Genomic DNA, 22473 nt, shown 5'->3' on the forward strand with positions numbered 1-22473 from the left:
ATAAAGATAAGACAGTCCGGGCAGAGAGCCAGACTGTGAAGTAATCTAAAAGAAACAATAATCTGGCTGGTAAGACTTAACAATAAGAAAAGCACTTATATTACGCTCGAAGATGGCAACCCAACCTAACGTTAAAACTACGCAAGTAAGAACACCTCAACCATCACCTCAATCATCACCAGAAGCTGTGGATCCCATTAAAATTTTAATGAAGAAAGTGGAAACAAATATGGAACAAATAACAGAAAAGTTTGTGAGCAGTCTGCAAGCAATACAAAGACTTGTTTCAGAAAATACAAAACAAATTGTAGAATTGAAGGAGAAAACAGAAAAGATGGACTTTAAGACGAAAAGGATTGAAGATGAAACAAGAAGACTTGATTTGAAGCAAGAAGGTTGTTAGATGAAACAGTTAAGCAAAATATGATTCTGTGGGCTCAAAACGTAGGTCACAATATTACTTGGAGAGAGTGGGACCAGATATGGTCTAAAAACATTAAAATGACTAAGGCAGTATCGTATAAAGAAAATATGTATAAGATGTTTTATAGATGGTATATTACACCAGATATATACTGATCTCTTTGTATGTTTTACGTGTGTAAGTGGATGTTTGTTATATGTTGTATGTATGTTTGTTTGTGTATAATATGAAAAATAATAAAAGTGTACCCAATGTTTAGCCATAAACTCTTTTTATTTAATTTCAACCTGCTGGTTCTGGTCCGACCTTCCGGGGCAACAGAAAACAACTCCGCATCATCCTCTATATAGTTATCATATCACCTCTCAGTCATCTCCTCTCCAGGCTAAACATACCCAGCTCCTTCAACCTTTCTTCATAGAACTTGGTCTCCAGACCCCTCACCATCTTCATTGCCCTCCTCTGTTCATTTTCCAGTTTGTCTATATCCTTCTTAAATTGTGGTGCCCAAAACTGAACACGATACTCTAGGTGAGGTCTAACCAGAGCAAAGTAAAGCGATACCATCACTTTGCATGATCTGGACACTATACAGGCCAAAATACAGCCCAAAATCACATTTGCCTTTTTAGCTGTCTCCATTATTTGACTTGGAGTCAACAGCACTTGGGCTTAGCTGCAACCAACTAGGCTCATCGTAGCTGTGTTAATTTGCCTCTTGTATTGAGAAACAGCAGGCAGGGGGTGTTTCCACAAGAAGGTTTTCCCTTTTTCTAGTACTCTGAGTTGTGTGCTTTTTGTTGTTGTTGTTCCACATGACTTGTTTTCCACTTGTGCATGAGTTATGCACTGTCTGTACAGGAAAAAAAAGGTCTTCTATGACATGGTGTTGTCAAGCCATTGTTTTTCATGGGTCTGGAAGATAAAGTATGCCTTGTACTTCAATGAAAAGGAATGTACCCTCCTGTCCGTTTTCACAACAACCCCACCTTCTGCCATTTATTTGTTGATGACACCAACACAATAGAGGGTTTTAATTTCTTTTAGTCAGATCAACAACATTATAGTGCTGTTCTTCAATGATGTTACTAAAAATGTAAGAAATTCTATTTTCCTGGTGTAGGTTGGCTGTGTGCTGCACTCTATGGGTGTGTATTCCACCAGTCCATCGTGTATATTTGCCACTACTTTATATTTTTTCTCTCATATGTTACAAAACAGTGCAATGATACTATTCTGGGCACATCATACAACTGTAGTATAACAGTGGTTTTTTTCCTTTTGAACACAACACTAACTCTGGAGGAAAAGGGACAATAGTATGGCAGGAGGACTGTGAAGAAAGTAGTCAAAGAGGATGGGGTACATTTATCAGGATCCTGTGCAGCATTTTACTTTTGACAATATTGTGTAATTTTATAAAAAACAATTTGGCAGACCAGTGCAATCACACTGTTTTGGGTACATCATAAAACTGTAGTCAGTATTGTGAATTTTTATGTGAAAGGAAGGATACTGCAAGTAGCACAACAGTTAAATAGCACTATGATGAAATTGTAACCCTCCTCCCATTTGTGCCGTTTGTGCTGTTTTAGAGCAACATTACACATGAGCCAAAAATCTGTAGTATTGTGGATTATAGTATTTGTAGACTGTAGTGCTATGGTGTTCTAGAGCTGTACTATGCATGCACCACATTTTGGGGAGGGGGGAGGTAGAGAATTATGAGGACAACACCAATAAGTGGATGAACCTTGCGTCTTGTGTGAAAGGGAAACCACAGTAGGAAATGAGGAAAACCTACATCAGCTTGTGCCATGTGGCATCTCCATTGCAAATGTGAATGGATCAACAACTGTTCCATCAACAGGACCACCACAAAAGAAAATCATGGGACAGCTCCCACTGAGGGATCAATAACATCAATTGCTTTGACCTGGGAAAATCCTGGCCCTGAGACAGGTGGCTGGAAGGGGAGGGGCCTTATTTGCAAAACTAGGGTGATACCCAAGAATAAAACAAATTATCCACTGTTGTGGAAGTGTCATGGCTGACTTAATATACATTTGCCAGTTTTGTCTCATAAGTGGTGAGGTTTCCAATGTACATGATGGTTTCCAGGGCTTTTGATGGGGTATGAACAGCATGTGTTTTGTTTTGTGGGAGGGGAAGGTATTTGGTTTTTTATTTTATATGCTTTTAATCTGTAAGAAGAAAGGCAGGATACAAATATTTTAGTGAATAAATAAATTGAAACCAGGTGGTTAAAATCTAAAGCAGTAGACAAAAGAAGCAGGCATGATTAGGACTTGATTACACATTACATGCAAATAAGCCCCTCCCCACTGGTGGCTGGAAGGGATCTTGCAACCCTAATGAGGGGGGAAGGCAGTGGTTTTGGTAAGAGGCGATTTGGGGTGGGGGGTGAGCAGAGAAAGGACTTAGCACCATATCCCTCTCAAAGCGTATTTTTCCCCTCCGAAAAGCATCCATTGGTCTTTTAAGCATAAGTATATGTGTGTGGGCTGTATAGTTCTTCCCTTAAATACACAGGCCAGAGCTTGAAGAGCAAGTTTTACCACAGTCACACATAATCAGAGGTCAAGAAGTAAAACACCAAAAGTCAGGGCTGTGAAAGAAAGCAAGACACACAAACACAAGGCACTTACTGACTCCTAGTGGTGAGGAGGCTGGCCGCTCATCAGTCAGATGTCAGTGGAAGGTAAAAAAGAGCGAGAGTCCAGTAGCACCTTAAAAGACTGACAAAATTTGTGGTAGGGTATGAGCTTTCGTGAGTCACTGCTCACTTTTCCAGAAGAAGTGAAAAGAGGTGAGCAGTGAATCATGAAAGCTCATACCCTATCACAAATTTTGTTAGAACAAAGTTTGAGTCCAGTGACACCTTTAAGACCAACAAAGTTTTATTCAAGATATGAGCTTTCATGTGCAAGCACACTTCTTCAGATACAATGAAATGGAAATAGAAATAACAGTCATACATATAGAGGGCGGGTTGTAAATTACCATACAGAATAATGAAGGTGTTTTTAACATTAAAAGAATAATAAGCTTAGTATTATGGCTATCATCTGTTTGGTTTCAAGGGGGGGGAACATAGCATAGGCAATAAATATGTCAGAACTGGAGATTGATGTATCACTTAACTGTGGCATGGTGAGAGTCTGTCTCCTCTCAAGCATGGAGGTGACCTTGCAGCAACTGTCTTTTAAGTGGGCAGTTGGCTGTATAGAGTTCTTTTCCTTGTCCCTAGACTAGAGAAATACATTTAAATCTACAATTCCAAATTACATTACATACTTAATTACATTCTTAATTGTTAAGAGTAGTAAACTGAGACTCTGTTGCTACATTCCATTCTTTTCCTCTCTAGCATGGAGTTAACTAACAGAATCCAGTTTGGTGTAGTGGTTAGGGGTGTGGATACTAATCTGGGAGAACTGGTTTGATTCCTCACTCCTCTACATGCAGCTGCTGGGTGACCTTGGGCAAGACACAGTTCTCTCAGAGCTGTTCTCTCAAGAGCAGTTCTTAAAGAGTTCTCTCAGCCCCACCTACTTCACAGGGTGTTTGTTGTGGGTTGAGGAAGGGAAGGAGATTGTAAACCACTCTGAGACTCCAAGTGAAGGGTGGGATATACATCCAACATCCAATCTCCTCCTTTTTTTGGTCAGAGAAATACATTTCAATATCCATTGTATTGTATTACAATCACTGATCACTCTTAACAATTAATGTCAACACAGTATGCTGTAGCGGTGAAAAAGGCAAACTTTATGTTAGGAATTATTGGGAAAGGGATTGAGAATAAAACAGCCGATATTGTAATGCCCCTGTATAGATCTATGGTGCAGCCTCATTTGGAATACTGTGTGCAGTTCTGGTCACCGTATCTTCAAAAGGACATTACAGGGCCGGGGAAAAAAACAGAGGAAGGCAACGAAGATTTTTAGGGTGTTGGAGCACCTTTCCCATGAGGTAAGGCTGAGGAGCCTGGGACTTTTCAGTTTAGAAAAGAGACAACTAAGGGGGGACATGATAGAGGTTTATAAAATTATGCTTGGGTGGAGACTGGAGAGAATTGACACACACAAAAATCTCCCTCGACGTACTAGAACTTGAGGGCATCCAATGAAGCTGATAGGCAGGAGGTTCAGGATGGACAAAAGGAAATACTACTTTACACAAAGTGATTAAAAAGTGGAATTTGTTGCCAGAGGATGTAGTGATGGCCACAGGAGTAAACAGCTTTAAAACGGATTAGATAGATTCATGGAGGATAAATCTCTCAATTTCTACTAGCCACGGTGACTAAGGGGAACTTCCACATTCGGAGGCACTAATCCTCTGAATCTGTCAAGAGGCAGCATAAGGGGAAGGCCTTAGCCTCTATCTATGCCCTGTTTTAGCCGTCCAGAGGAACTGGCTGGCCACTGTGTAAAACAGGATCCTGGACTAGATGTACCACTGGTCTGATCCAGCAAGGTTCTTATTACGTTCTTATGTGCATGGAACTTGTTCTTAGGATTCAAACCAAAATAATGGAAAAGAAATAAGCAGGCTTTTGAATGGGAATGAGCCCCATAGACCAAGTAATCATTCTTTGTCATGTAATTTTTAAATACTTGCAAAAAAAACCAACAGTGAGAAATCTATATTGTTCAGACTTAAAGGCAGCATTTGACCTGGAAGATAGGGAATGACTGTTTGGAAGTGTCATGTACAAATATTGACAAAAGGCTCCTGTATCAGGTGAAAGTACTATATCCCCACACTGGTGAGAGAGAACGGGGCTGGAAGACTTTGTAATCTTATTTATTTATCAAATTTATACCCCGCCCTCCCTACCGGAGCAGGCTCTTAACACAGACAGGGATGAGTCACCATCTGCTTCGAAAAGTATAAAGTATTGTATGCAAGAACATTTAGTGATCAATTATATGGTTTTGTTTTTGGAACAAGACGTGATAAATTATAGGGTTATGGGTTTTGGAACAAGACAATTATATTTAAATGATTGATGCATAATGTTCAATAGAAGTGCCTGGAACCTGCTGTAGGGTGCCTTGTTCTCCTTTGGGAGAAATGTGAAAGAGGAGGTTCAGTGGCTACAGCATACATTGACATTTGATCCATTCATACACTGCAGTCACACATAAGTTAAAAAAAAAGTTCCAAGCTCATTCACGGCACCATTGGAACCTTTCAGTGTATGTTTCTGTGTGTATATATACACACATATTTGTGTTTCTAGATGATGCTACCATCATATCTAAATGGTAAGTATAAAATTACAGAAGTGAAGGACACAAGTAGAAGAAGCTACATAAAAAATTGGGAACTCCGAAATGAAAACAACCTGAACCACAATATGATAAAGGAGACAAGCATACAATTGTAAACAATATTCAGTATACTGTTAACAACTGTGTAAATATACAGAAAAACAGGATAATTGTAGAAATTTCAGAAACTTCTAAAGGATTAACTCGTATGACAAGCTGTGATTTGCATCCAAACTTCATTTCAGGTAGAGCTTCATCAGACCATGTGTCAAGACAGAAAGCATCTTAAGAGAATTTCCTAGTCTGTTTCAGCTGAAGCTACACTGTTCCTCAAGTGGTGTTATATCAAGAAATATTATTTCGTAGTTTCAGACTAGGATCTAGGAGATCCAGATTCGAATCTACACTCTGCCATAGTGGCTTGGTCCAGTCACACACTCCCAGCCTAACTTACCTCACAGCATGGTTGTGAGGATAATGGAGGACGGGAGAACAATGTAAACTCCTTTGGGTCCTCATTGGAGAGGAAAGTTGGGTATTAAGTAAATAATAACTAAAGCTGAATATTGGTGGGATAACACATAGGTCTGATGAGAGGATGGGAAGAAGAGGAGGAAGCAGGAAAAGAGGACAAGATATGGGGGCTGCCAGGAGGAGGGAAAGAAAAATAGTTGGGGAGGGGGTACAGGGGGAAATGAGGTACCTCCCAGAAGTCCTTTAGAGTCCCCCACTTGTATTAGCTAATTTATAGAAATATGTAAACTTCTCTAAGATTGAACAAATTTAGAGTTTTCCATGTCTTTATTTGGCTGTTGTAATAAACATGATTTTTTGTTTGCTTTTTCATCCAGCCATCAGGAGCCAAGTAGTTTATTGAACAGAATTATACTTCTTTTGTCAGAGGATCTTCTCCTTCAATAGTTGAAAGAAATAATCAGATTTTTTTCCCCTGGATAACCTTCGCATGATAGGGTTGATTTGGCCAATTTTAGACCATTTTCCTAAGTGCTGTATTTGGACAACATAAATTAGCATGTGGTGGCAGAGCAACTCCAAGCATTGCTGAATGATGCATTGTTCTTTGATCCTTTTCAATCTGGCTTCATGCCTGGGTGCAGGGAAGAGATGGCATTGGTAGCGGTGGTGGATGAGCTGCATTTGAAGACTGACGGGTAATTCCTCTTTGCTGATTCCACTGGACTTATTAGCAGCTTTTATTTAAACATTTTATGTATTAAAAAAAATTATGCCACCTCACATCCTTTTGAACAATTCAGAATACTTTACTGGGATCATAGAGTTGGCTCTCTGGTGATCTCAGGATCTTTGGGTTGGGTCGGTTTGGGGTTTTTTTAACCTGTTGACACAGGAACCACCCCTGGAGATTCTGAATAATGTCCCTAGAATCTATTGTATTCGGTATAGCAGAGTTCAGTACTTTTGCCAGTGCTATTCAGCATCTATTTGAAGCCAATAAACAAGATAAATGTAGCTTTGCAGTTGGGTGTCATTAACATAAGAGCATAAGAGAAGCCAATGTTGGATCAGGCCAATGGCCCATCCAGTCCAACACTCTGTCACACAGTGGCCAAAAATACCAGGTGATATCAAGAGGTCCAACAGTGGGGCCAGGACACTAGGAACCCTCACACTATTGACCCCCCCCCCAAGCACCAAGAATACAGAGCATCACTTGCCCTGGAGTTCCTATCTATACCTTGTGGCTAATAGCCACCGATGGACCTCTGCTCCATATGCTTATCTAATTCCCTCTTGAAGCCGTCCATGCTTGTAGCCGCGACCACCTCCTGTGGCAGTAAATTCCATGTGTTAATCACTCTTTGGGTGAAGAAGTACTTCCTTTGATCTGTTCTAACCTGACCGCTCAGCAATTGCCCCCCCAGACGGAATAATGGACAGACAACAGTTTGGAAGTAAACTAGGGCCACTTTATTAACTATTTAACACAACATTGCAGCAAGGGACCAGCTAAGCGAGCACGGAACAGGCAAGGCAGGTGTCACTCCCCTGACTAACCTCCTTGCCTTTTCTTGGGCGGGTCACCCAGCTTCGGTCCAGAGCCATCGGTCTGGCTCCTGACCAGCAGCCCAGCAAACTGGTCGCCACCTAGGAGTGCCTACCCCTGAAGCCATCCAACTTGCAGAGAGGAGCATACCCTAAGAGGTTCCCAGAGGAGGTGACCACCGTTCCCCACCCTGGACCTTAGAAATCCGAAGGCAGTTCCTGATGACCCCCTGTTCCCTAATGGGGAAAATGCCGTAAGGTGCTCACCAGTTCCGGTTTCTTGCCCGCATCAACCTGCCACAGCCAAGACCAAGCCTCTGCTTTGGTCTTTGCTCCCCACCAAAAGCCGAAGGCTACCCTAATCCCTTGCCCCAAGTCCAGAAATGAACCCATTGCCCTTGTTTGATAGGTGCACCCCGGAGTGCCCATGAGTTCTTGTATTGTTTTCAATAACCTTCCTAATAATCCCCAGCATAGTATTGGCCTTTTTATTGCAGTCACACACTGTCTCGACATTTTCATTGAGTTATCTACTATGACTCCAAGAGCTCTCTCTTGGTCAGTCTCTGCCAGTTCGGACCCCATCAATGTGTATTTATAGTTAGGATTTTTGACCCCAATGTGCATCACTTTGCACTTGGCCACATTGAACCCCATTTGCCATGTTGACGCCCACTCGCCCATCCTCGACAGATCCCTTTGAAGTGCCTCACAATCCTCCCTGGTTTTCACCACCCTGAACAACTTCATATCATCCGCAAATTTAGCCACTTCATTGCTTCCTCCCAACTACAAATCATTAATGAACAAGTTAAAAAGCATCGGACCGAGTACTGATCCCTGCGGTACCCCACTGCTTACCACCCTCCACTGAGAAAATTTCCCATTTATACTCACTCTCTGTTTCCTATTAATTAGCCAGTTTTTGATCCATAGTCAAGGTAAACAACATCTATTGAGTCCCCCTTGTCCACATGCTTGTTCACCCCCTCCAAGAACACTAACAGGTTAGTGAGACAAGATCTTCCCTTACAGAACCCATGCTGATTCTGCTTCAATAGTTTTTGTTCATCGATGTGCTTACTAATTCTTTCTTTAATAACAGTTTCCACCAATTTACCACGTATCAACGTCAGACTGACTGGCCTGTAATTTCCCGGATCTCCTCTGGAACCCTTTTTAAAGATGGGAGTGACGTTAGCTACCTTCCAGTCCTCAGGAATGGAGGCAGATTTTAATGAAAGATTACATGTTTTTGTAAGGAGATCCACAAGTTCACATCTGAGTTCTTTCAGAACTCTCGGATGTATGCCATCCGGGCCTGGTGATTTATCAGTTTTTAAGTTGTCTACCAGTCATAGGACCTCCTCTCTTGTCACCTCAATCTGACTCAGGTCTCTTGACACCGCTCCCGAAATCAGTGGTTCAGGAGTGGGCAAGCACTTCTCATTTTCCACAGTGAAGACAGAGGCAAAAAATGCATTTAGCTTCTCAGCCATTTCCCTATCGTCCTTCACTACTTCTTTTACCCCTTGGTGTGCATGGTGGCACACCACAGGGAGTGTAGTGGCTAGAGTGCTAGACTGAGATCTGAGAGACCTGGCTTTAAGCGTTCTCTGTCATGGAAGCTCGCTGGGTGACCTTGGGCCAGTCACAGTCTCTCAGTCTAACCTACCTCACAGGGTTTTGGTGAGGATAAAATGGGGAATGAAGAGCAATGTATGCCACCCAGAGTTCCTTGAAGAAGGGGTGGGATTAAAATGTATTAGAATTATTTCACTTAGCTAAATATCTGGGATTGGCCAGTTCTATTCTGAATCTATTTGGAAGATGTAGTAGTGGATGAGGATGAACAAACTGAAACTGAATGCAGTCAAGATAGAGATTATGCTGGGGAGAGGCCATGGTTTACCTTCAGAGCACCTGCTTCCTTAGGGTCCATTGTTAACATCTCCAATTGAAAGGATCATGTAGTAGGTGATGTGGAAGACCTCATTTGAGACTCTGGAGAGCTGCTGGCAATTAGAGTAGACAAAACTGATGTTACAAACAAATAGTCTGTGTGACGCAGCTTCATGTGTTCAATCTGTGGCAGAGAAAGTTGATGTTCTGGAGGGGACTGATTTGCCTGAAGAACATGAGTTATTAATTACCCTGTCTAATCTGATGAAAGGTAGAAGATTCCTTCTGGAGCCAGCCTTGCTTCTGGATACATTTAATTCTGTTAAAATGTAGCTTCTTAATTATTATAATGTACTCTATCTGGGGTTGCCCTCGAAGACAACTTGGAAACTGCAACTGGTGCAGAACAGAGTTGCCCATCTGTTATTTGGGGATGGGCAGTGTGCTCACATACAACATGCTCTACATCAGTTACACTGATCAATTCAGGGTGCTGGTTTTATGGCCTGGGATTTATACATGTGAAGGAAAATAAAACAGGAGTCCAGGGGCATCTTAAAGACTAACAAAATTTATTCAGCACAAGCTTTTGCAAGTCAGAATTCCATCATCAAACTGCCTCACCCTGTATAAACCCTCTTACTGGGGAAGATCTGGTCAGCAAATTTGCTGATGCTACTGTCATTTCACTCGTGAGAATGGTGGCAGTGAGAACCTGTGCTTTCTTTTTGGCAGTTCCTATTCTTTAGAATCATCTCCCTGAGGCAATGCAGGAAGTGTAATCTCTTTTGTCTTTTCTAAGCGGATGTCAACTTTTGTCTGGCAAGTCATAGGGATGTTGTTATTGGGGTTAGCTGGTACAGTTAGTCCAGAAACCAATGACTAGTTAGCAGAGTGCATAAAGTGTCTAGTGCAGGAGCGCATCCAACCAGGGTAACAAAGCACAGAGTACCACAAAGTTACAGAGAGTCACGTTTTCAGTTCAAAAGAGAAATACTTGTCTATTTTAGAAGTACACTCTATATAGGAAAGAGGAGAGATTGGATAGAGTACTAAGCTTACTGGCTAAGGATGGAAGCAGATTGAAAGAGGGCAATCTGCTTCGTGGTGCCAAGAGAGGACAGCGTGTCGTCCCTCTTGGCACATGCAGAGAGAAGAGAGATCTGGGAGAGAGTGAATGGAAGGAAGGAAGTTGTCCCTGAGAATACAATCAACATTTCAAAAGGGACAGTGGCTAGGGTCGCCAGGTCCTTCCAACTCCCAAATAAGATCTGGACCAGCACACATCATACACTCCCAGGTTCACAGGACTCTCCTCTTCAAGAGGAGATATCCTGTTTCCTGGTCCAAAGCACGGTTCTTGTGACAACAGCTCCAAAGTAGGGTGCCTCTAGGACAATCACACAGGATAACACTTGGGCCACAATGCACACCAAAACACTCTTTGGACCACCCCAAATGACACACCCCAAATGGATACTATCCCCAAAAGATTACATGCTATGGTGCCCGGTCCAAATACTGGTTTCAGAGCCACAGTCTTCTATTTTGATTTTTTCCCCCTCTGCACCCCAAAATAAGGCATCTGCTCCGAAGTGCGGTGCCCCCAGGACAATCACACAGGCCAAGATTGGGGCCAGGCTGCACCCACAAAACAATCTTTGGACCACTCCAAATGACACAGCCCCATGCTCTGGAGACTGTCCCCTGGAAGAAGGTATACAGTGGTGCCTGGTCCAAACACTGGTTCTGGTGCATTTCAAAGGCGATTTGAATAAGGAACTAGTTTGATTGATTGTTCTCTGTACCCCAGAATAAGGTCTGGACTGCCACATGTCATACACCCCTTGTTCAGTGGACTCTCCCCTTCAAGGGGACACATGTTGTTTCCTGGCCCAAAGCGCAGTTTGAGATCAATTCAGATGGGTAGCCATGTTTGTTTGAAGCGGTAGAACAAAGTTTGAGTCCAGTGGCACCTTTAAGACCATCAAGGTTTTATTCATAGTGTAAGCTTTCGTGTGCTTCAAACATATTGGAACAAAATCTCAAGGGCTACTTACAGGAAAAAAGAGGATGAGGGGCAGCCGTTAGGAGGGGCCACTCAGAGCCAAGATGCATATGCCGAGCTGAAATTGGATCAGGTGGCCAGTAAGATCAATGGATAGCAGCAAATTAGCATGTAAATGCAAGAGTTAACAAGGAGATGTGAGAATGAAGCTAGAGTCTAGTGGCACCCCCAAGACAAACCAGGCTCAACCCTCTGTACATGCAGGAACAGAGACTCAGCGTGTGCACAGTTCTTCACGTACATTGAAACAGATTTCCTCAAATATTACATGCAGGTGGGGGAGGGGTTAGTTGCCAGGAAGAGCTGATTAGAGTCAAGATGCATAAGTAACTGAGCAATAAATATAGCTAAGATTGGAATAACACATATAGCAGGATATGCAAATAGCAGCAAGTTGGCATACAGATAATAAAGGAGTTAACAACAGATGTGAGAACCAAGTTTGAGTCCAGTGGCCTCTATAAGACCAAGAAAGTTTAATTTCTGGGTATAAGTAAGAACCGAATGACTTAGTGTGTGTAGTGAGATAAAAAGCCGATATCTCTGTTAAGCCCCAGTTGTTCCATTGTCGTGAGTGTTGTAGTAACTTGCAATTCAGCAATTTCCCATTCCAGTATGTTTCTGAAATTCCTTTGAAATAAAACAGCTGCTTTGATATTCCCATTGACTGCCTGGGGAGGTTGAAATGTTCTCCTACAGATTTCTCAGTTTTGTGATTCTCGATGCCAGATTTGTGTCCAATTATCCTTTGGCATAGGGTTTGACCGGTTTGTCCTATGTGGAGAATCGAAGGGCATTATTGGCATTTAATGGCATATACAATGTTAGAAGATGTGCAGGTGAATGAGCCTGAGATGATGTAGTTGATGTTGTTAGGTCCAGTGATTGTGTTGTCTATGTGGCAGCAAAGTTGGCATATGGGTTTGTTGCAAACTCTGGTACCTCTGTCCATATTTAAATTAGATGCTGTATTATTGGGGGTGAGGAGTTTGAGATTGGGGGGCTGTCTGTGCACTAGAAAAGGTTCCCCCCCCAGTAGTTGTCAAAGAGAATTGTCATTATCCAGGAGAGATTGTAAATCGCTGCTGATGCGTTGAACTGTTTTGAGTTGAGAGCTGTATGTGACCATTAGTGGTGTTCTGTTATTGTATCTTTTGGGCCTGACATGTGGCGGTCCAGACCTTATTCTGGGGTGCAGAGGGCAAGCCATCAAACCAGTTCCTTATTCAAATTGCCTTTGAAATACAGGCCTCTTGGTGGTAACTCAAATAGAAGCTTATGGTGCCAGAACCAGAGTTTGGACCGGGAGCCACTGTATGTCTACTTGCAGGGGACAGTCTCCAGAGTGTGGTGATGTGTCATTTGGAGTGGTCCAAGGATTATTTTGTGGGTGCAGCCTGGCTCCAGTGATTTTCCTGTGGCCTGTGTGATTTTCCTGGGGGCACCACACTTTGGAGCAGCTGCCACAAGAGCCATGCTTTGGATCAGGAAACAGCATATGTCCTCTCAAAAGGGAGAATCTGCTGAACATGGGAGTGTATGAAGTGTGTTGGTCCAAACCTTATTTTGGGGTGCAGAGGACAGTTCCTTATTCAAACCTTCTTTGAAATACAGGCCTCTGGGAGGCACTCCAAATAGAAGCTTGTGGCACCAGAACCAGTGTTTGGACCAGGCACCGCTGTATGTCTTCTTGCAGAAGACAGTCTCCATAACATAGGGATGTGTCATTTGGGGTGGTCCAAAAATTGTTTTGTGGGTGCAGCCTGGCCCCAGTATCTGCCTGTGTGATTGTCCTGGGGGCACCACACTTTGGAGCAGCTACCACAAGAACCATGCTTTGGACCAGGAAACAGCAGATGTCCCTTCGAAGGGGAGAGTCCGCTGAACATGGGAGTGTATGACATGTGATGGTCCAGACCTTATTTGGGAGTTCAGAGCTTTCAAACTCTCCTCAGTGTTTTTGTTTGAATTCATGAATAAGTCACGAATAAGGAACTAACTTCAGTCTCGTTTCTGTCTTCTCATTCAAGCTGGCATTGCAGCACAGCGCAAAAACGAAAGTAAATCCTGTCCAGCTGCACAGCAGGGTGAAGAGGGTGGCTGAATTCAGGAAACAAAGAGAGTGCACTCTGAAAGAACCGTTTCTTCCCTAGAGTGAAAAAAGGGGAGGAAAAGCTGACTTGATTTGTATTCATTCCTCACAGCCTTAGGATCTGACATGTGGTGGTTTCAGCAAGGGCTGTGTATCTTGCCTTCAGCCCTCGTAGTTTGGACGTCTGCTTCGTTTATATTTTCATATGTTACTGCAGTCCTCCTGCGTCATGTTGACCCTTTGGTGCCTTACATCAGGTCAGTGTGTCTTCTACTACTGCACAGTTATCTGTACCCCCACTGTTAACTTTCCAGGAGGGCCTCCCCATTTTTGAAAAAAGTCATGTAAATGCAAATGAAAAGCTGTGGGATATAATGTAGAAATAATCATTGATGTGGGGGGGGGGGTTGGGAAAATTTGAATAAGAAAACAGCTTGCTTGTGTCAGATATGCTTGGATTTTGCATAGTGAGGTATAGCATATCTGTGATTATTTACTTGATGGTTACCCAGCAGGAAACAATAAGCAGTAATAGGCAGTCCTCATACTGCTAATTCTGAAATAGTGTCTTTACCATCAGTTTGGAGCAAATATGTTGAGAGTTCTAAGCAATGTAGCAGTTCCTTGTACAGCACTAGATGTCTCTTGGTATAAACCACTTTAGGAGACAATTGTCAGGGAAGTGGGATATAGATGTCATGTAACAAATAAATAATTTTAAATGAAACTTTTTGCAAGGTTGGGGAACATTCTTAAAAATATCCAGTCTTCACAAACACCAATGTCTCCTCCAAATGCCTGCATTGTAATAAGGAGCCATCACAAGTTCAGCATGAGTTGCATAGCCTTACAGAGGGGAGGAAGTCAGTAAAGTCATTCAGAGGAATCTCCATGCCACATCTTAGTTTTCACACACAAAAGTAAAAAAGCACCTTTGATCTTCCCTCATGCTGGTTGTGGCATATGTGAATAATCTTGGAAGACAATTACATGTATTTTACACCCAGTGTAGATTTTACATTTGCAGTATAGATGAATTTGAAAAAAGAGATCATGATTTGTAAGAGGAAGTTCTTGGGTTTAGTCCCTGTTATCAGGGCTGTTTTGGGGCAGGAACGCACAGGAACAGAGTTCTGGCTGGCTTCAGAGTTGGCCACGCCCACTACAGCCCAAACTTCTGAGTGCATGGCTACAGAGGGAAGGCCTGGAGAGTGACACCCCCGGCCACTCCAAGGCGGGCGGGCCAGGGGGGCCCCTGGAAGGATCGGGGAGGCATTTAAATGCCTCCCCAGGCCTTTCCAAGGGCCGGCTTGCCCGGGCTCCCCACAGCTGCGGTGCACCCAGGCAAGCCAAGGAAAGGCATGTGGGGTGTGGCCTAATATGCTAATGACTTATGCTGTCAGGGTGTGGCATAATATGCTAATGAGTTTCTGCTGTTGGGTGTGGCCTATTATGCTAATGAGTTCCTGCTTGGCTTTTTCTATTAAAAAGCGCTGCCTAGAGTTATCTTTGCCTGAAATACTGAAGAATCATTGCCAGTAGGAATAGACAATACAGAGCTAGATTGTCCATTGGTCATGGTATATCCTTCATATAGTCAAAAGCCAATTTCAGTTTCACCTTTCCTTATTTTTATTAGTGACTGAAGTTCACCATTCCAGTTTAGTGCTGAGGTCTGGTGCATATAAACCCTTGTTGTTATCCATGATCAGCTAAAACTTTCCTAACCTCCACAGTGATTTGGAGCCAACCCTACCATGAGGCAAAGTGAGGTAGCTTCCTCAGGTAGCTGACTTTAAGCACCATTAAAAAGTGGAGATTATAACAGTTTTTGAATTACACCTTTTCCTCCATGGCAAGATACCATATGGATTATCCACTGGAGGGGCCAACATTTTTTGTGTTGGTCCTATAGTGATATACTTTAGATCCTCAATATTAATTGCATTCTCATGAAATAAACATTAAGGCTGCCATTTGTATATTTTAAGCCAGGGGTGTCAAGCATAAGGCCTGGGGAATGGAACCGGCTCATTCAGGGCTGTTATGCAGCCCACAAGCAACTGGTACAAGGGAGGGAACAGGAGTCTGCTCCGGGGGGAGGGGGCAGAGCCACTCCAATTGTGGCTTCAGCAGGGCCACACAAAACCTCATCTGCAGCAGTCAAGCAGAACCCCTTCACTTAAGGAATTGGTAAGGTGGGAACCATTGCAGCCGCATTCATACCTTTCCATTCGGCCTGCAGCTTCAGGGATGCTGTGTTTGCACAGTGTGTGTGCAGATAATCCTCTGTTGGGGCATGGGAGCATCTGCCCAGCGTTGTACTGCTGGCTGTCTAGTCTGCTCATGTGGGTTTTCCCTCTGCACCCCCCTCCCAGCTCTTGGGGCCTTGCAGTAAGGCACACCAACTCAGAGCTTACCAGTTACTGTCCTTTATAAAGTTTATATCTCCGGTACCCGGCATTATGTTTTATGGCACACACGGCCCAGCCCGACAAAGTGACATTTATGTCAGATCCAGCCCTCATAACAAAGGAATTCGACATGGTTTGAAATAACAGGAAAACTAAAGACTAATGTCTCACATGCTGCATGGGCATGTTTCCTGTTTTTCTTGCTTCCCTTTCATTGGCCATATTTGTTTCCAACCAGTACTTGTTCTGGAAATCAGTATATGTATTTGCAAACTAATTTTTAATTTTGGATTTGCCAAGTAGTAGAAACTTACTTGCATCAAAGTACTATACATTGCTTTTCTTTCAGTGACACAGGGACAGTACCTCCTGAAAGATGCTTGTTTGGGATAATGTTAAACATTTCTGCTCTTTTGGGTAAGTACAGGGGGGGGGGAAATGGGCTTCTAAAGGGTGGTTATTAATTGGGCTTTGGTGAAGCTCCAAGGAGAAAATATTCCATAGGTACAGAATAGCTACTGAGAACCCTGCTCTGACTGTTGGTAGGTCTTGAGGATAGTACTGGAAGATTCAGATAACAGCATCTACTTGATTATTAACCACGCCATGAACAATCCTGTTGAGTCTTATATTATGGGAAAATATTAAAAAATATAAGTACTAAAAATAGTACAGTTAAAAAATACACCATCTCATACCTTTTTCATTTTTACATTTTACATTCCTTTAACTGAATTCTGAGTACTTGATGGCTGCTTTTATGTGACAGTAATAACTGCAGTTAGCTTCTGCTCTCTATGGAGCATAAAGCAGATGCTCATATTCCATCCTCATTTGGATTGTTTGTTTACAGGCATTGCTACCATTTATGTCCGATACAAGCAAGTCTTTTATTCGAATCCTGAAGAATCTACAATCCTCAAGTTAAATAAGACTGGCTTGGTGTTAGGAACAGTCAGTTGCTTTGGGCTTTGCATCATTGCAAACTTCCAGGTTTGCCTTTCATTTATAATAATATTCTGGCAATTACAGGGGGGTACGTATGCTAATCATAAGCATGTCACAGACCTTTTTCCCGAGAGAAGATGAAGATTGGTTGGTTTCCATAGTAATAAGCACTTTGTTTTCTTATATTGTATCAAAGCATTTTTTTTATTCCCAGTGAACAAACATCCTTCTTCCCTTGTCTCTCAATAAGTCTTCATTGCCAGACTTTGCTCACCACACAGCAATTGTAAGGGTGTGATGCACAAAGTAATCCTCTTGGTAGCAGTTGATATAGTATTATTTTGGCTACAAGTCATAAGTAAAGCATAACTCAAGCAAAATATTAAAAGGATTAATTGGATCCAAAGTTGTTTCATGAATGGGAGGAAGTTCTGCTTCACAAGAAAGGAAGGGGAACATGTTCTGTCAATTTTCTTTTCCCATTTCAACCTGCCATGTTGTATCCATTCTGTTCTTAAGAGGTCCTCAAACTTTAGGAATGACTTTTGGGAGGCTGTGGTAGAAGGAGGCGGCAGCAAACTCCTTTTCCACAAACAAAGTTTCCCTTGTGGTTATTTGGATCCAACCTAATGTGAACTTGAAAAAGAGACTGCAGACATGCAAATGCACTCATAATCAGTACAAAGAAAACACGCTAACATATAGAAAAGAAAGTTGTACTTCTACATCCCCAAAAGAACAGTTTAGAGTAATAAATCAAACACAATGGTAATCATTGACATGCACGTTGAGAACATACTGGCTAGAGCAAAAGCTCCTACTTTTTGAGACACTTGCTTAAATATTATTACTGAGTGGGTATGGATCAGGCAATTTGTGGACAGTATCCTCAGTTATGCATTTCATTCTTTGACATTCCCAACCAGTGTGTGATCATGTACTACCATGGAAACTTTGCATGAAGAGCACTGGGTGGCAGTATAGCATTTAAGATCTGACCATCCCACTTCTGCACTAAGTGAGGAGAGAAAATTTGTTTCTTGTATAAAAACCCATGCTAGTTGAACTGGGCAGTTAATAAGGCTGTCGCTGGGCATGCCAATTGGGTCTTTGATTTCATCTGGGGGTCTTGACAATTGGCCACTAATGTTTATTTTGAGGAAAATAATTGGCATCCTGTCCCAAATGCCACCATGTGCTTTGCTGAAATGCAGTATGCAAAAGTACATTCTGTGGATTAGTGGTTCTTTCTCTTTTTCACATGCAGTTTGCAGATTATTTGTACAAGGTATGTAAGTTAGCTTCAAGTCAATCATGGCGTGTATCTCTGACTCAGCTCACATTTTAACATTTCTCGTTGGAAATTACATTTTGCTCCCCAAAATATCAGCAGCACAAATACTTGCTACTCAGTGGCCTTTTGCAGTAAAGCTGCATGTTTTGGGCAAGGCTGCATAGACTCTTTAAAAAGATGCAAGCATTCACTATCCATTTTACACTTTATCAGGGAAAAAAAATCTTCCAGTAACTTATAATGGTTCATAGAGAAAACTGCCTACCATCAGATAAAAGTTTTGACCAATGTAAACTCTCCTTGGGGAGTCTCCTGTTCAAAGGCTCAATTTATAAATGGTGACCATGCTTGTCAGATATCCCTGTCTAACCTGCTATGAAATCTGCTCTTGTCTTTTCCTCCAGAAAAGCACTCTGATTGTGATGCATGTAATTGGAGCTTGCCTCACATTTGGAGTAGGAACCTTTTACATCTTGGCTCAGACCATCCTTTCCTATAAGTTGTCACCCGGAAACAAGGTTGTTTTCAGGATCCGATTGATTGTTCTGTTGTGGTGTGCAGCAAGCATAGTGAGTAGTATCCTTTGCTGTGAAACAAAATGGAAACAGTGAAAGTGACCAGTGTTCCCTCTAAGCTGAGTTGGTGTGAGCTAGCTCACATTTTTTTAACCTCCAGCTCACACATTCTTGTCTTCGCTCAGGAAGGAAGGCTCCAGAGCAAACTAATTTATATGCAGTAGCCAAATCGCTTGCTCACAACTTTAATGCCAGCAGCTCACAAAGTAGAATTTTTGCTCACAGGACTCCACAGCTTAGAGGGAGCATTGAAAGTGACCCATGTCCTTTCATGAAAACATCATTTATATTAAAATAAACAATGACTAAGAAGTGCCAGTTATCAAGCAGTGCTGCAAAACATTACAGAATGTCTGTACTTCAGTAGCTACTAAGTATACAGCTGTGCACTATATTCATATTATGTGATGTCCCATCAGAACAAAACAAATATTGAGTTCAGTGGGATTTGTGCATAGGACTCCAGTCCTATCTGTGTTTACTCAGAAGTAAGTCTGATTGTATTGGGAGGTTCCAAAAGTAAGTATGTATAGGATTACAGCCATGAGCCTGATCCTGTGAAGAATCAGGCTAACCTAAGCCTACTTATTTAAAATTGCTTAAATATAGATTGCAGCCATGCAGCCCATGCTTACTTGGAAGAAAATCACTGTGGGATTTACTCTGAAATGAATGTACAAAACATTGTAACCTTATGGCCCAACATGCAATTTACCCCGAGTTAAAAGACATCTCCACAAATCAAATGATGAAAAAAGTTGGGAGGGGAACAAGAAATGCAGCAGGATCGCAGTGATGTCATTTGGATCTCCATTAAACTGAATTTACAAATGATATCCAAATGCATTGGCATAGAAGCAACATAAAATGAGAGAGCTCCCCATGTGACTCAGATATTCCTTAACTTTTAAAAAAGTGTTTATTTCTTCAGTCATGTTATATAGTGCTCAGGATGGAGTGGATTTTATACAGAAGATGCACTGGGACCCTGATGACAAAGTAAGTTGTATTGTTGTGAACAAATGTGAATTAAGAGAAAACAAAGAATAAATTTGTTATCTGCATAGTAAAATATGAGTAATTGAATCAAGTGTTTTATTGCCTCCCAAAAGCTATTGACAGCAGTTCCCAAGGCACTGAAAAGGAAGGCGAGGTATCAAGAACAGGGATGAAGTCCATGGCTGGCTTGAGTCTACATTGGATTAAACACCAGATGCTTCACACCAAAACAGTGTGAAGCATCTGGTCTTTAATCCAATGAAGTATCATGACATTTGCCCTGTGTGAGCCTCTGCCAGTCTACTAGCCTGCTTGAATGGATTTTTCCCCCATGAAAAAAATTAAATAAAAACCAAAACACTTAAATCTGTGATCTGAGGCAGTGGGGGAAGAGCTGTTCCTCACATTTTCCCTGAGTGTTATGGCCCGTTTCTTATGATTCTTTTGCAGCTCTCAGCCCAATTGTGACAAATATGAATTAGGTCTTCTTTACTGCCTCTGATCAAGCCATCTTGTGTATTTCACCGAATCCTACCCACCAGCTCTTTCAGTGGAACTGACTTGCTGTTGTGATCATGGTGTGTTGTCTCTGGTAGAAAATGAACTTGGGGGGGGGGGATCCTGCCCTTGTTAGCTCATTAAGCAGTGTTACATAAGAACATAAGAGATGCCAATGTTGGATCAGGCCAAAGGGCCATCCAGTCCAACACTCTGTATCCCACAGTGGCCAGAAATACCAGTGCCATCAGGAGGTCCACCAGTGGGGCCAGGACATTAGAAGCCCTCCCACTGTTGACCCCCCCCCCAAGCACCAAGATGACAGAGCATCACTTGCCCCAGAGTCCCTATCTATACCTTGTGGCTAATAGCCACTGATGGACCTCTGCTCCATATGCTTATCTAATTCCCTTTTGAAGCCGTCCATGCTTGTAGCCGCCACCACTTCCTGTGGCAGTGAATTCCAAGTGTTAATCACTCTTTGGGTGAAGAAGTACTTCCTTTTATCCGTTCTAACCCGACCGCTCAGCAATTTCATGGAGTGCCCACGGGTTCTTGTATTGTGAGAAAGGGAGAAAAGTACCTCTTTCTCTACCTGCTCTTTCCCATGCATAATCTTATAAACCTCAATCATGTCACCCCTCAGTCGTCGTTTCTCCAAGCTAAAGAGCCCTAAGCGCCTTAACCTTTCCTCATAGGGAAAGTGTTCCAACCCTTTTATCATTCGAGTTGCTCTTTTCTGCACTTTTTCCAAAGCTATAATATCCTTTTTAAGGTGTGGTGACCAGAATTGCACACAGTATTCCAGATGGGGTCGCACCATTGATTTATATAGCGGCATTATGATATTGGCTGATCTGTTTACAATACCCTTCCTAATAATCCCCAGCATAGCATTGGCCTTCTTTATTGCAGTCGCACACTGTCTCGACATTTTCAGTGAGTTATCTACTACAACTCCAAGATCTCTCTCTTGATCAGTCTCTGCCAGTTCAGACCCCATCAACGTGTATTTATATTTAGGATTTTTGGCTCCAATGTGCATCACCTTGCACTTGGCCACATTGAACCCCATTTGCCATGTTGACGCCCACTCGCCCATCTTTGACAGATCCTTTTGGAGTGCCTCACAATCCTCACTGGTTTTCACCACCCTGAACAACTTCGTATCATCCGCAAATTTAGCCACTTGTTGTGTTGGCTATGCTGATTGTTTTCTTCAGTGATACTAATGATCTTTTCTGAGGTATTTTATAGTAACTTCCTTCATGTTTTTTGTTTTGTTTTTAGAGATGTGTCCCCAATGAGTTTGTCAACTGAACAGCAAATCCTATTTTGAAGTACAGAACAAAGACTTCCACCACTGAAAAACACTCTTTACTATATAGATTTTTTTCTGTTTTTTCATAGGAATACAGTCTTCACATCATGAGCACAGTCTCTGAATGGTCTTTGGCTTTCTCTTTTGTCAGCTTTTTTCTTACTTACATTCGTGACTTCCAGGTAAATTGGAGCTTTTTTGTTAAATATCTTTTAAGTTAAGTGACTTTGGGGCTAGTGAGACATTCTAGGTGCTATTCCCCCCATGCAAATCTGTGCATCACCAGGAGATTACCTTTGAAGGGTAGATCCTTGCATTTGCCCTTATTTCCTGTGAAAAAAGATCTAGTGTGGGTTTGCTAGCCAATCGTTCTTAAAACAGTAGAAAAGAGCCAGAGTCCAGTAGCACCTTAAAGATTAACAAAATATGTGTCAGGGTGTGAGCTTTCGTGAGTCACTGCTCAATTCTTCAGGTATCTGAAGAAGTGAGCAGTGAGTCATGAAAGCTCATATCCTGCCACAAACGTTGTTAGTTTTTAAGGTGCTACTGGACTCTTGCTCTTTTCTACTGCTACGGACAGACTAACACGGCTTCCCATCTGATCTTTCTT

At 42.2% G+C, this 22473-nt stretch overlaps 1 protein-coding gene across 1 annotated transcript in view; it reads left to right on the top strand.

Annotated features, from left to right (window-relative positions):
* The window catches only part of DRAM2 (DNA damage regulated autophagy modulator 2), a 33352-nt gene that overhangs the window by 10091 nt on the left and 788 nt on the right, over positions 1-22473 (top strand). Inside the window, exons 2-7 of the mRNA XM_015416418.1 lie at positions 13927-14071; positions 16578-16645; positions 17082-17221; positions 18875-19046; positions 19962-20044; positions 21953-22045. Coding sequence (XP_015271904.1) covers positions 13941-14071; positions 16578-16645; positions 17082-17221; positions 18875-19046; positions 19962-20044; positions 21953-22045 — 687 coding nt within the window. The 5' untranslated portion in view covers positions 13927-13940. The remainder of the gene's footprint in view (positions 1-13926; positions 14072-16577; positions 16646-17081; positions 17222-18874; positions 19047-19961; positions 20045-21952; positions 22046-22473) is intronic.

Source organism: Gekko japonicus, unplaced genomic scaffold, assembly GCF_001447785.1.
Source record: "Gekko japonicus isolate JY-2015 unplaced genomic scaffold, Gekko_japonicus_V1.1 scaffold1812, whole genome shotgun sequence".
Taxonomy (NCBI): domain Eukaryota; kingdom Metazoa; phylum Chordata; class Lepidosauria; order Squamata; family Gekkonidae; genus Gekko; species Gekko japonicus.